Raw genomic sequence first — 14,456 nt, 5'->3', positions numbered from 1 at the left:
TGGGTCGTTTGGCTTGTGAAAAGCATTCGAGTGGGTGCCTCAAAGAGCGCCGCAAGTGCTTCGCTGTAAATTATACCGATGCTATCAGCTTGTGGCTGACTATCAGTTAGGGTCGGTAAAATGGCCTGAATAATTGGATCAACCATAGTTTAAAGCTGATATAGTCTTAAGAATTGATGTATATTTTCCCGGACGTGCTATGTTGTTGGCCCTGCTCCTTGTAACCATCAGGGCATTACTCGCTAAAAAAATACGCGTTTCCTGAATTCTCTCCAAATTTATTTTCTTCGGTTGTAAAACGTACAAAGATTACCAGGAAAGATCCGTCAGAGAAATTTCTCGCTACCTAGTCATTGGAACGGCAACCAACATCCTGCATCACTAGCACCATCACTAGCCCTAAGAAAGAGAATCCCCGGTGGGGTGACGCCTGTGAGTGGAGATTCTCCGTCCTCCGCATTCCACTCCACAGTTCACCCCGCATTCTCGACTTTCCCAGTCCTTGGAAGACTTTCCTTCGAGCTGTCTTCCACGAATATGAGGCCGAGAAATCACAGGTAAATCAAAAGCGCCTCGGAAGCCGCAACAGTGAAGGTTGCCTCTCCCCCATAAACATAGACTGTCTCTATGCGCTCTGTCCCCTCAATAGTGCATTTGCCATTGGCAAATGTCTGACCAGCAATGGTCGGGCTTTCACCCTGGTCAACTCGAGATGTGGCATGTGGAGCAGTCAAACGTTTAGCAGTGACTCTGGAGGAGGAAATTCCGGACAGCTTGTATGTCTGTGATGAACGGGTGCCGTCGGAAGAGACATAGTAGTCGGAGTTGTAAAGAAGGACCCGAACAGGAGCTCCGGATTTGTAAATGGCGTACGCGGCGTAGGGTGTGTCTTGACTGTCTAGAGGCGCAATTCGGTCGGCGTTGGCAAGCGCCATGGCGGCGAAGTAAGCACCGTAGTAAGGAGATCCCACATCGTAGCGGCCCCACCAGCAGTATTGACCTGGGGAGTCAGATTGTGATACGGTAGGGAAGAATTGCGGGCTGACTCACAGTTACCAACGGTCCCCTGGTGGAAGTAGAGGGCATCTGTGCCCATGATCACAGATTGCATTACATAGTCGAGGATCCAGAGGGCAGCACCAAAAGTCGGGCTGACGCCACCTCCACCTTGTGTTGCTAAGACATCTTTAAGTATCTCATTCAAGCAGCAGTGAATGAGAACATACCAGAGTTAGTCTCTCCAAAGATATGGGGCTTGCCCATTCTGTGAGCGGCAGAGACCTCAGCCGCAAAGGGCTTGATCTGGGTAGCAATGTGGCTGTGACCCATGAGATTGGGGAGGTTGAAGGAACCAGACCCCTGCGGATAGTTGTGAGAGCAGTAATCCTTGACAAATTTATTCTCGTAGCCTTCCTTTGCGGTAAGACCGGCGACGCTCATCGAAGTGCCAAAGTAGACGCCTGCGGAGATGAGATCAGATGCATCAAGATAGTCGCACACCGCTTCTTGCCAGCTGATCTGGGATGCTTCATCTGATGCAGCTGTCCAGGACGCGCCATGAGCAATAGGATCGCTTTTAGAGTAGACTTTGAATGTTCAGTCAGTAATAGTACAGGTGAGAGCAAGTCATTGTCGGAACTCACAGGTCGGCTCATTTCCAAGCTCAATGGCGTACAGGTTATCCATTTTACGCCGGGCAAGAAGGGCAGCGGATTTTGTGTTGGCGATATTATCCAAGCGGCGATTCAGTCCGAAAATGACTTCTCCGCCATAGCTTGCTGCTAAAGAAATAAAGGACGGTCCGTACGTCAGAGTCTCTGGCGCATCACCTGCGCTAGCCACTGTGTAATCGACAGAACGGGTTAATGAACTGTCGTACGTCGCGCGATCCCTGTGTCGTGTTAGCAATACAGCATCTCCAGTCTAGGGGTCATACATACTGAGTCGTGCCTCCGATTCTCAAACGAGGCCAAGTCCCCGTTAAATCCTTCAGATTTTGGAGACAAGTCTTAGTTGATGCGACATCTTCCATGTACTCCGGGAAGGTGAAAAATTCCAGGCTTCACAATGAGTAAGTATATCCATTGAAAAAAAGGACTCGAGACTCACGATACACCAACTGGTGCTGCAGAGAGCTGCCCACTCGAGTTCGGAGGCGGGGATGTCGGGATGTTAAAGCTCAAGCCCCAAACCGAAGCTGCGAGGCCGAGAAGCGACGCGGAGATGGGAAGAAAAGTCATGGCTTTAGATGGTGTCACCTCGAACACTATCAGAATAGGCCGTACTTAATATATCATAAGGAGGACCACGTTGATGATCGGATTGATGGATAATTATAAGTAAGGAAAACAGGGGCTCCCTGTTGAGAGCTTCCCCATGGTCCGTATACGGGTACACACGTGTTCGTATGACCGATACGCGGCGGTTACATCACTCTAATTCATGATTAATCCAGAATTACATCCCAAAAATGGAGAAAAGTGGTCTCCTGTGTGATCTACGCTGGTGTTCCAAAAGTTTTCGATCACCTCCCACACCGTCTACCTCGCCTGCCTCCGCCATATCAACGCACTACGCATAATATTGATCAAAATGTAGCTATCTCTGGTTAGACAATGCCTATTTTTCTGATAAACATACCTCCTGTTCCTTCACATGGGGAATAAAAGAGAGAGGAAGAGAGAAGGCTGAGAAGATATCTTGCAGCGGAGCCTTGAGCGATAAGGGTACCGGGTTGGTGGAACAAGATCCACAAAATGTGCCTGAGCTACGGGCCACGCGAAACAACAATACTAAGATTGTATTAGTCAAAGAGTCCCAAGCAGCGTGGGATATACTAGATCCTGATATCTTAGTCAATCTAATTGGCTACTATGCCTCACAGGGTGGAGGCAATCATTGACGCAGAAGGTGGTACCCCAAGTATATGGGTGTCGTATATATTAGTGTTAAATATTGCTGGCAGATAGGCCTTGGTGCGGCAAGAAAAATAGGGGGTGTTCCAAAACTTTTGAAAGGATCACTTGCTAGCGGAAAGTTACCGCTCCATGCACTAACAGATGGCCCACTCGGTTGGTGTCCTACCCAAACAGAGTAATTGCGGAAAATTACAACACCGTTTCTCAACGGCCGTATCTCTTTTGGAAAAGATTGGAATATTACACCACGACGCTAAGTGACAGTAAATTGAGCGCCGAAAATAGCTGCATTTGACGCCATTCTAAGCGTTCAATTTACGAGATCCGAGTCATTCCGATATCACGTGATTGGCACAGACTAAGTTTAATTTATTGCTGCCTAGTTAACTAGTTAGTTAAGTACTCAGGAACAGTCAATCCGTCATCGAAATGTGTATCACGAAGGAATGGTCGTTCACCCTATGGTGCCATGTGCGATGGCGCTAACTGTGCAAAACAAAGTGGGTCACCAACTGCCAGATCCAGGATGACTTAGGGGGTGAGGGTGGATGTAAGCTTTGAAAGTTAGCCAGAATACAGGTCAGTGGGGCCCTCTTAAGACCTCAGTAGGATGCGTAGATCAATGCTTAGTAGAGAACCCCTATATTCGATTAGATAAGCTTGGTAATTGTATGAAATATGTGTGTATACGCTTTACATTCCTATATTACCCTTATTTTGTTTACCCTATATTTGCTTCTTACTATACTATCTACCCACCTCTACTATAGCATCATGGCGTAGTACGTATCGACTTGGTGGTAGTATCGATATACTAAGATATAAGATCTTATTAATATTGCGCCTTTTTCTATCAAGTAGGATCCTCCAAGGGAGGTTGACAAAGAAATTTGATTTGACTAATAATCGCATCTTCCATAATCGCAATATAGCACGAGTAAATACTGTATATGTCTTTACCACCATTAAAGCTTTTACTAGTAAATAACTAGTAACTAACTAATAGATTATTTTAGGTTAGCATAACGCAACATAAGTTTAGAACTAGACTAACTCTCTTGACTTTCGCTATCTTGCTAGCGCGGATCGAGGATTTAGGGAAAGAGATACTTCCTAGTTAGGAAGTGAGAGTGGAGGTATAAGAAAAGAGGTAAAAACTTAGTATTGGAGGATGTAGGAAATATAGGGGGAGGTGTAAGATAAGGTAAGACGATTGAAATAAAAGTTGGTGGATTATTTGCCTGAGGCTGCGCACCCTACTGAGGTCTACCGAAGACAGCATTTTATTGCCGTTTTTCGATTGAAATTTTGGAACTCTCTACCACAGTGGTTGCAAATTGACCAATAAGTTATTGTATTTGTGGGCCTCTGCAATGAGAACATATAAATGGAGATAACCAGGAAAGCGAAATGAACAAACAGCTGCTCCCTGAAAGAAATACCTATTTTGTGCTAACGTTTTAAATAATCCTAAACTTGATATTGTGCAATAGCGGAAATGAATATGCCTAACCCATGGATCAATGTGAGATGCTTGTCTCTGACAGTGGTGGAAAAGTACGGAGATGTGGTCCCAAAAGGCCAAGGTCAGAAACGCATTACTAACCTAAGGCCATATCGATGGTCTTAGGTCGTCTACAGTACATAGGAGGAAGTGGTCACATAAGCTCTAGAGAGTATTTTAGCTAAGATTAGCCTACCAATAACAACCCATGCGATCCCTTCGGAGTCTCAAGTAAAGGGCGGTGGAATCAGGTGGGATCATACGGTCCTTTCCTTGGACTGCGTGTTGAAGCTCAGCCCGGGGAGATCTAAAGGAAGAGATCTTGCAACATTAGAAGTACGAGGGGTATGCGAAAGAAGGTGACCCACGTAAGTTCCAGGAATTTGAGGCATCGAAAGCCTTTTTCAGCTAACTTTGTGATCGCAGGTTAGGAGAGCTGCATCTTTCGAGGCGGCTCACCTTGATAGATGGAGTGGCGGTGCCACTAGCGACGGGCTCGCACTTCTTCGCAGTGCTGGTGACTATTAACCTTCGGGTGAAGCCAAGACGAGCCCACATGTAAGTGATTCATTGCTTTGGGGATTTCGAGGGCAGGGGAATAACATGAGACAACTCATTTCCTTTTGTTTCGCGACACTATTCCTGCGTTAAACGGACAATCTCTATGCCATTCGTTCTCCCAGGATAGGCTCCGGTCAGTGCATTGTCCCCAATGCAGTCTGACTGATTACTGGTCGGTCTCGGCGTTCGGTGTCAACCTGCCGTCATTCACCACCCTTTTGTTTTCGGTTTTTTGGATTTTTCTTTGCGTTCCGGTCAATTTGATATCCTGCTCAATGCGTGCAGGACAGAAGCCACATGAGGTCCATATTTTGGGGAAAGAAATCCTCGCTGCAGTGGAAATGACAGAGCCAATTGGTCTTATTTTTGTGTGAGCAGATTCGGGCGGTCGCAAGGCCTAACGACCAATGGGGACTGAGTTTCAACAACCAGGCTGATATGTCCAAAGGCGGAAGAATTGTATCGCCTAGTAACGTGTAGGCCAATGAATCAAGAGAGTGTGTCTTGTAGAAAGCCAAGCTATGCGCGAAGAGATAGGGGGCAATGTGCCAAGGAGCTAATCAAAACAGGTTAGTAGCTAGCTGAATAATACTGGTGGATGCCCTATTTCGACACACCCCCTCAGCTAGCTGCTAAGCAAAACATGGAAACAACGCTAGATGGCTAGACCTGTATGCCGGCCGCTGCATCAAAATAACGATATAGATGGCTAGACCTGTATGCCGGCCGCTGCATCAAAACAACGATATAGATGGCTAGACCTGTATGCCGGCCGCTGCATCAAAATAACGATATAGATGGCTAGACCTGTATGCCGGCCGCTGCATCAAAACAACGATATAGATGGCTAGACCTGTATGCCGGCCGCTGCATCAAAATAACGATATAGATGGCTAGACCTGTATGCCGGCCGCTGCATCAAAATAACGATATAGATGGCTAGACCTGTATGCCGGCCGCTGCATCAAAATAACGATAAAATATCACATAGCGATTCGTGACATAGACCCGATAGGGCCGTTGACGTCGCTGAAGGTGGTGAAAACGACTGATTGAAAGCCAGGAAGGGTCTTTTGGATCTGCTTAATAAGTTCTGGGTCGTCTTGTAGACGTTTGTTGACCGATTCGGCCGTGTCTTGATTAGGCGTCCAACTATCTGGCCTCGCGTCGGTGTTAAGGTAATAACAACGCTTATAAGGGTGATTGTAGCCACAAACACAAGCTGGTCGTGCCTCTCTTTGACCATTAAGGGTTGACATAGCTAGACGGCCGGTTCTGGTAGAAGCTTGTGATTTCTCTAGCCGCTGGGCCTCACGAAGATAGTGGACAAGCCGATAGAAATCGATGTCTTGATTGGCTACGAAGATGTGTTGATACCAAGTTTGGAAGAAGAGTTCGTTGCCGGCTGCGCGGATAGCAGTTAAGAAGTCGTATAGTAACGCATCTTTATCTTTGACTTCCGGAACGTCGACGCTGAGACACTCGTTATAAAGCGCTTCGGTCCGAATAAGCCAAGCTTGACGATCTTGGTGTTGATTGGATGCATATTCGAGTTGATCTCGCCAAGTAACGCGTAGCTGTTGTCGATATAGGCGAGGTGAAGGTGCGAAGACTGTTCGAAGCTTTAGGAGCTGCTGGTAAGGCGTGTGTAGCCCAGTAAGGTAGTGCTGATTTGCCTGGGCAACGCTGGCTAAGATAGCTCGAACTAGCCGCTGACGGGCGTGAAAGAACGCGTCGTATTCGTCTCGTTCGATGCGGTAAATCGATAGGAGCGCTTGATAACGCTGAAGGTCTGATTGGCTTAGGTCGTTAACGGTGGCTGTTGGATTACCGGCGACGGTGGCTGCTGTCGGCCGTTGAGGCTCGATAGGCTCCGGGGGCTCTGTGGGATTTTTCGGGTTGATATATTGCCAAATCTGCGCTTCTAAGGCAATAGTTTTGACAGTCGATAGCCACTGATGCCAATCGTCCTCGGTGGCTAGTTTAACGCCTATAGCGGGCGGACTCCTCTCATGAGAAGACATAGCGAAACGACGTTATATAGCTGCTTAGGCGATCGCTGTCGGGCTCATAACTGTCCAAAGGCGGAAGAATTGTATCGCCTAGTAACGTGTAGGCCAATGAATCAAGAGAGTGTGTCTTGTAGAAAGCCAAGCTATGCGCGAAGAGATAGGGGGCAATGTGCCAAGGAGCTAATCAAAACAGGTTAGTAGCTAGCTGAATAATACTGGTGGATGCCCTATTTCGACATGATATGCAATCGCTCCACTTGATCCCGCAGGATCATTCTGATCGCTCCCGTTAGCACATTGGTGTGCGTCAGCCCGCGATACGCGAAGCGACCTGCTGCAGCACATCAAGGGGGTACCCTGGAGAAACGTGCTTTTTCTGGAAGGTCAACGGTATTGGGAGAATCACCTACGCAGATGCACTTTTTTTCCGACAGCCAGGCCGCCAACCAGGAGGTGCAAAATCCAAAGCGTCCGGCCAGCACGTGCTCACTGAAATTTACGACCACGTCGCCCTCGATTCTGATGATGATCCACTGAATCCCCGCACAGGTGGGCCTTTCTGGCAATGAAGCAGTCGATTTGGAGGCAACTGGGCGGAAAATTCGAGTCCCGGAAGTTCCACCGCTGGCGCTGTCCGGCTGGCTTCCAGCAAAGAGTGCAGTGCAGGCGCGTTTCAGGGCAAAATAGGCCCAACAGTAGGCAGAGGAACAAGAGATGGCGAAACCGGCCAGACGAATATTCAAAGCACTGGGCAAGAAGATGCTGCAGCTCTACAAGGGCCGGCCGAAGCCGTACGACTCGATCCTGAGGAGAAACAGGGGGAGGTGGGCGAACTAACTAGGCATGAAGGCTTCAATTATCAGGGTGACGGCTTCAGTTCCTGTACATATTGTCGCCACTCTCTATGCTGGATGCCAAACGCTGGAGCTTGGACATGTCCTGTACTTGGATGAAATGAAGTTCTCATTGATTTAGCAAACAGTTATTTAGTCAGTCTCCCTCCTTAAAATAGAAATGAGCTATCCCAGGAGTGCATATCACACGATTCTAAAAGAAGCAGCACCGGGAGAGTAAGATCTATCTCGTTTCCCTCACCTGTAGTTCGTGAGGCTTCGCGTTGATTTTGAAGCAACCTTCTCTTCTGTTCCAGGCAGTAATCTCTTTCCCACTGACCGTGAACACCTTGCGTCATCTTCCGCAAGTTCTGCGATCGATACCTATGGGGGAATCTCAGTAATCATTCTTCTTCCTCCGCGGATCCCCCCATAAGCTCACCAGTATTCTTCATTATGCGAGTACCATGCTCCGGTGAGACGACACTGGTCAAGCCAAGGACGGTTTGCAGGCCATTTACAGCGTCCCAGATTTTGAACCACCCAGAAAGCAGCCTGATTCATGTCTTCAGACAAATCGTTTCTTGTGATCAAAGTCTGACACATGGGACAGGCTTTAGTGACCAACTTCCCGGGGACAAGAGACAGGAGATCCTGATGAGATTTTGAAGAAATTAAAGTCTGGTACATGTGAAGATCTTCTGCGGCTTGATTCCTGGGGACAAGAGATATGAGATCCTGATGAGGACAAGCAAAGGTAGGCTCAGCTGTGAGATGAGCGTCGGAGGAAGTGAAGCTTATAGTATGCCGAGCCGCTACACATAACTGGCCAGTTTCCTTAATAAATAAAACCAGGGCAACTCGCACATCGTAGCCAGACCTAGTGCTAAATAAACAGACGTGGCCGAGGCTGGGTTGTCCTCCATCGATAAGGTCATACTCGAATGGGCCATATAAGGTTTTGGCTGGCTTCGCGGGTGATTTGAGGATCTTGACAAGCTGGTCTCGACCTCGAATCGTCAGAGAAATACAGGGACACAGGTCAGCTATACCAGCGTAGTATGTGCAGGATCTCTCCAGAGCCGATTCTCTCAGTACATGTCTCGTAAATTCTTTCCGAGGATGGAGCTTCAAACACTCTGCACAGTAGGCCCATCGGCGATTTTCGAGTCGAAGAAGGAGTTGATTTCGCAGCACATCCTGACTGTTCACGCACAGTATTGGATTCCTAATACGCAAGAGTCGTGGAAATTCAAGATCTTTGTGCTTCACTATCGTCCCGAATAGGTTGAAGAGCTCTTTGCAGCTGAGGGATAGACAAACTTGATCGACTAGTGAGAGGTGCTGGTAGATCTCCTCTAAGATGCGCTCATCCAAACAAAGTATAAGGGAGTATTTTGGCACTTTCTTCCAAAAAACATGAAGCAGCCCGAGAAGCATCTTTCGACATCGCGACATCCTCGAGTCTTCAAGGCGAAAGATGATGTTGAACGTGAGGCAGGAGACTGGGTTTTGAATTTGGATACAGACGCGATGTAAAAACGCAATCTGGTCTATGGGTATTTTGAAATATTGAGAACGAAAGACTCCAAGGCTGCCATCTGTGTGTAAGTATTGTGCTTCCAAGTTCCGATTCCAAAATTAACTAATCCGACATCGGTAGGTTTGGATCCGATGCCTGTTTTGTCTGGTAAACACGCAAAATGAGTTTAGTTCATTAGATCGATCAACCATGGATGTTGTGAAGACCTGCACCCATTCAACCGTTTGTTTCCTCCTTCTAGTGCCTAAAATTCCACTGAATGAATTGAAATGTGCACCATAAACAAGATTCATCGCTCTCCGTTGGTATTCTCGATTCTGGTCAGCTGGCTTGCTTCCTTGCCCTTCTCATTGCAACCCGCCATCATTTTAGCATTTCTATGGCGGACTTATCCCATAAGTTAACATATGGTCGCGCCATTACAAAGAGTCCATCAATCATTCTTCTCTTGCAAGGAACTTTCCCCCCCAATTTCAAGTACGTACGACCACAGAGTGGGGAGAGGAAGGGCTTCCCGTCCGCTCAGCTATGCTTAAGCCAAATAATCTGCTCAATGATTTCTCGTGTTGCCTTTACCCTTAAATTATCTCGTGAGGAAACTTTGTCAGTCTCTCTGTGTGTGTGATATAGTTGAGCGTGGCGGGCTTAAGTGTAAAAAAAATCGCCCTATCTACACCCACGCGCCCCTACGGTCAAGACGCAACCCTATTTTTACATCTGATACCTTCCTTTCAACGCTCCACATCCGCTGTTGCTCTCATATGAGGTGGTTTTTCTTTCTGCTTTCTGCTCGATCCATTGTCTCCAGCCGTTCACATTGTTCTTTTCCTCCGCTGAACTGACGCGTCCCGTTCCCGACTACAGTCACATCGCAGGTGTTAACACCCCATAGATACAAACATTTTACACTACCTACACCCACTATACTATGTCGTTGCTAGAATAACTTAATTGAGGTGATACTTCCTCAGTAGGTACACTTGTATCTACACATGAATATACGGGGTTTCTGCCAGGCAGAGTTCTAAAGAGCATACCTTAATATCTAAGGGCTCGGGTACTAAGACTTTTGCTGTGTCATTGTAGGAGATCTTCGTGAATTCAGTGTAGATATTAATAGAGAAAATATACCTAAGGCTTGACTGTCTAAATTACATTGTATTGCATGGTGTCGAAATAATAAATGACCGTATAAACTAAAAACGTAGCCTATGGAGCATTTTTAGTCTAGCGGTATCATGCCCCAAATTTGTGAGACACGTGGTAACACCACAAAAGCTTATTTCAAGTAGACCCTATTTCAAACATATTCTTGCTGATGCTTATAGGAGTACATGAACTAATAATTGGTATCTAGTCACGCTATTAAGATAAGGAACTATAATTTGTTGCACTTACCATATGTTGGGAAGTAGATTGAATTACTACTCCACATTCTTCGACAGATTGGTCAAAATAATACTTGATCTAGTTGGCTTGCAACGACGAAAGATCTACTCCGGCCATCTGAGGCAAAGCCAAAGCAAGCTCTTAAATCTAGATCGCTGCAATGCAATCTGGTCTCTACAGAAAGAAGTCTAGTGTGCCCCACAGTTCAGCCACTAATTCCTTGCCAAGCGATAGTTCTAAACTTAAACCAGGAGACGGGTTTTCCCACGTCGCCTTTCACAAACACGTGCATCCACAAACACCGACGGTCCAAACCTTGTGCTATCCATGTACCAGGCTATTGAAGGGTTACATTGACCCGTGTCATAATATTTTTGCCCCACGTCTTGTTTGTACATATTCAACGGTCCATTGATAAAATACTGTTTATTACTGGGCCTAAGGTTCGCCTTCCAACTGTAAGAACATCTTCAAACGTCAGCTTTCTATATGAATATTTTTGAACGCCTACCACACCATACATATATCAGGTTTGGTATCAAAGTATTCGGAGAAACGGGGGATTGATGCCCTAAGCTCCCAAGGAACTTGAATGTCTGTCTGCATGGTCTCCCGCAGTCCATGAAGTTCAAACTTCGAGAGATCTCTTCCAAAAAAATATGAGTTAAAACCAAATCGATAGCAGGCATTGATGCAAATACCCCCATCTAGGTTTTCTCAACTGCCTCCTGCACATTGTTGACTGAGAAAAGCCAGAGTCTTCCTTTACGGTAGAGTGCATCGTAGTAGGGTGGTAACTGCTTGAGGTGCTTCATAGCTTCTCGTGTGAGGGCTCCCTTCAAGTCGGCCGTACAATTCTCATATCCATCAAAAGAGATTGTCTCTAGTAACTGCGTTTGATGCAGGGCTTCGCCCTGATGCTACTGTATGGCGAAGCCCGGGACATGACGGGATGAGTCGCAGAACTCTTTCAACAGATTGGTTGGCACGCTATTATCTAATATACATTCCTGGCAGCACTACTGCTCAACTTATTTGGTCATTGGCACAGCAGTCTGCTGATTGGGTCTATCTATACAACTCACAGTACGCTACATAGCACTGGGTAGGCGAATTCAGCAGTCCGGAGTCGAGAAGAAGTCGTTTAATCGAACAGAAACTGTTCTGGCGTGGCACAGTCTGACCCATCAATCTGCCTCTGCTGACCACACTATTCATCCATCTCAAAGGTCATCCTTGCCATATGTCGAGTAGAATAATCCACTCGTATTATCCAAGCGAGCTACTAACCACTTTTAGTTTTCACTTGGCGCAAATATTAGTTATCTGGCCATGTTCTCTATTTCCCTGAATACACACCCTCTTGATCTATTGGTCTATTCATTACTAGACGATACCCTGTCCTGATGTCGCGACACCATATCCCAAACAAGGTTGCCGCATTGAGGTAGAGTGGTGTCTCATAAGTCTTCGACCAACGATGCCAACATTCTGCCGGTCAAACAGCACCCTTCTGCCTGCATGATACGCTCAATATATGGCTTTCTAAGGTTATAGATTGAGCTTGGTTTACATTCCTAATGGACTACATCAGGAATTATTTTAGCTTACTTTCATAGCGATTTTTTTGATCAGTAAAGTTTCCTCTGAGAGCAAAGGTGGTCGAACACATATAAAAGCACCACTGTACACTAACAGCAGGTGGGGAGTGTCCGATCGCATTGCTACCGACGAAGGGCGACAAATCCAACATGGATTGCTGGCTTGACCTAAGGAAGACCAATCCATAGTAGAAAAAACAGCTGAGGACATGTGTCCTATTCGCGAAAAGCTGGAAAGGAAAAAAGAAGATCTTTTGCATCGGACTCTCGAAGGCAATTCTCAGAAAGATGGTGCTATCCCTAGCAAGGAACCCAAGGCACATCGCCCCACACGAATTGGACCCCAGATTAGCGAGAGAGGCTGAAAGGTGGGCTCCAATCCGAGATCCACTCGTTCCAGGCGAATGTATGAGATGGATGGGCAAAGAACACACACGGAGGCCGTTTGAGAAAAATAGTTCCTTTTTCTAAGTTGGAAATTTTTCATTGCTCGAGAATAATCGCTAGGCTTTTTGAACCCTTCTTCTTGGGCCATAGGGGCAACACATGGAGTATATGGCAGGCATGCAAAATAACTAGAACGAAATAATGCCCAGAAGACTACAAAGGGAAAGAAAAGATATCCACAGCGGCAAGAAAGCATCAGCCATGCGCCCTGTCTAAGCCAGAAATCAGATCTGATGCAATTCATTTCCATGTTCAAAACGAACCATCCGATTATCTAAAAATTAAATCCCCCAATATAAGCCAAGGGGAATGGGTAATGTACGAGAAAATGGTCGAATATTTAGCCGAAAACCTTCAGGAACCCCCAAAGGCCGAGTCCGCTCAAAACAGGGATCGTCAGGTTGTCATCCCAACCCCACAGGTCGATGAACTCGCTGCTGGCGGCCACAAAGCCAGAAACAACGCTCATGATACCCAGAGCCAGTGGGCCAGTGACTGTAGTGGAGCTGGCATCACCAGCTTCCCAGCCCAAAAGACCCCGGACACAGTCCGGAAGCAAGTTCAAGCGACCGGTAAACATAAATGCGTCTTCCGGGTCGCTGGGGAAGCTGCCCATATAGGGCACGAACCAGCCCCAGAATGCTGCGGCCGTGACGACGCCAACCAACCAAGCGGCCATGGTCCCAGCCAGGCTCTTGCCCGGCCGTAGACGCGGTGTGTAGCGGCCATAGAGACGGCCGAATGTAGAAGCAGCGGTATCACACCAGCTCAGAAGAAGCACACCCATGACACCAACGTCTTTGGGGAAGAACCGCAAGACGACGTATGCGCCGAGGAGATACCAGATCACCCCATTATATCCGGAGACCTCGGTCTCGCGCATGAGCGCCCCCATACAACGAATGTAAAGTTTGTTGACTTTCTCCGAGCGATGGCGCACGAAGTCTGTAACTGCAATGGGGACTAGCGCGGAGAAGAGCACTGGGGTGATTTGTAGCGTCTGAACACCACGACTGTAGAGGTGAAGCGTCAGGAACCCGATGGAAACGTGCAGGAGCTTCCGAGGGATTTCATGGCGGTGAATGAAGCTGCGGTACCGCGTGTGAAGAGGAATCAGGTCGAGCGGTGAGGGCGATCGTGAAATGTCGCGCAAAGCATCCGGAAGCTTTGGCGACAGAAACCCATTGGGCGTGTTCCCGTTGGCGGCTGGGGGCGAGGCTGGGATTTTCGGGTTTGACCGACGTTTTGGCCGACGGTTGCGCGAGGGGGAGGTCGTTGTATCGGGTGGGCTGTGCGATCTCCCCGAATCAGGCCCTTCATCTGAGACTTCAGACAGCTTCTGTCGGCGCGACGCCGACCTCGTCGTCGGAGCAAAATACCCGTCACGTGCGTCAGATCTGTCGGAGAGAGAAGGCGACGGAGAGATAACTCGAGGAGTCTCCGGAACAGTATTTGCAGAAGACATGTTGGATGGTCGGACGGTAAACGGTGGGAGTACTGATGGCCAAATGAGGCCAGACAATGGCCGTGCCCAGGTCTCTGCGCTGACGCAGGCAAGACTGCCGCCGGGTATAAGTGGTCTTGCTAACGACTCAATGATGGGCGATTTTTTGGGGGCGCCGGCATGAAGGAGGATTTTGAGGGTATG

At 47.5% G+C, this 14,456-nt stretch overlaps 4 protein-coding genes across 4 annotated transcripts; all 4 read right to left on the bottom strand.

Annotated features, from left to right (window-relative positions):
• Positions 1-551: 551 nt before the first annotated feature.
• Positions 552-2,240, bottom strand: N7482_000461 (glycosyl hydrolase family 79 C-terminal domain-containing protein; the record flags this gene model as incomplete). Its single annotated transcript, XM_056682586.1, has 6 exons — positions 552-1,000; positions 1,051-1,176; positions 1,227-1,586; positions 1,644-1,891; positions 1,941-2,060; positions 2,110-2,240. 6 exons carry the CDS (start codon positions 2,238-2,240, stop codon positions 552-554), a joined length of 1,434 nt encoding a protein of 477 aa, XP_056546192.1.
• Positions 2,241-5,966: 3,726 nt separating this feature from the next.
• Positions 5,967-7,007, bottom strand: N7482_000460 (uncharacterized protein; the record flags this gene model as incomplete). The annotated part of the gene is made up of 1 exon (XM_056682585.1): positions 5,967-7,007. One exon carries the CDS (start codon positions 7,005-7,007, stop codon positions 5,967-5,969), a length of 1,041 nt encoding a protein of 346 aa, XP_056546191.1.
• A 991-nt stretch (positions 7,008-7,998) lies between these two features.
• Positions 7,999-8,518, bottom strand: N7482_000459 (uncharacterized protein; the record flags this gene model as incomplete). Its single annotated transcript, XM_056682584.1, has 2 exons — positions 7,999-8,212; positions 8,271-8,518. 2 exons carry the CDS (start codon positions 8,516-8,518, stop codon positions 7,999-8,001), a joined length of 462 nt encoding a protein of 153 aa, XP_056546190.1.
• Positions 8,519-13,148: 4,630 nt separating this feature from the next.
• Positions 13,149-14,273, bottom strand: N7482_000458 (diacylglycerol/polyprenol kinase family protein; the record flags this gene model as incomplete). Its single annotated transcript, XM_056682583.1, has 1 exon — positions 13,149-14,273. The coding sequence occupies one exon, from the start codon at positions 14,271-14,273 to the stop codon at positions 13,149-13,151; it is 1,125 nt and encodes a 374-aa protein (XP_056546189.1).
• Positions 14,274-14,456: the final 183 nt, after the last annotated feature.

This window comes from Penicillium canariense (genome assembly GCF_028826845.1).
Source record: "Penicillium canariense strain IBT 26290 chromosome Unknown utg000001l_segment0_segment0, whole genome shotgun sequence".
Lineage (NCBI taxonomy): Eukaryota > Fungi > Ascomycota > Eurotiomycetes > Eurotiales > Aspergillaceae > Penicillium > Penicillium canariense.
The sequence above is the reverse complement of the archived record's forward strand: the minus strand, read 5'-3'. Positions and strand labels throughout refer to the sequence as shown.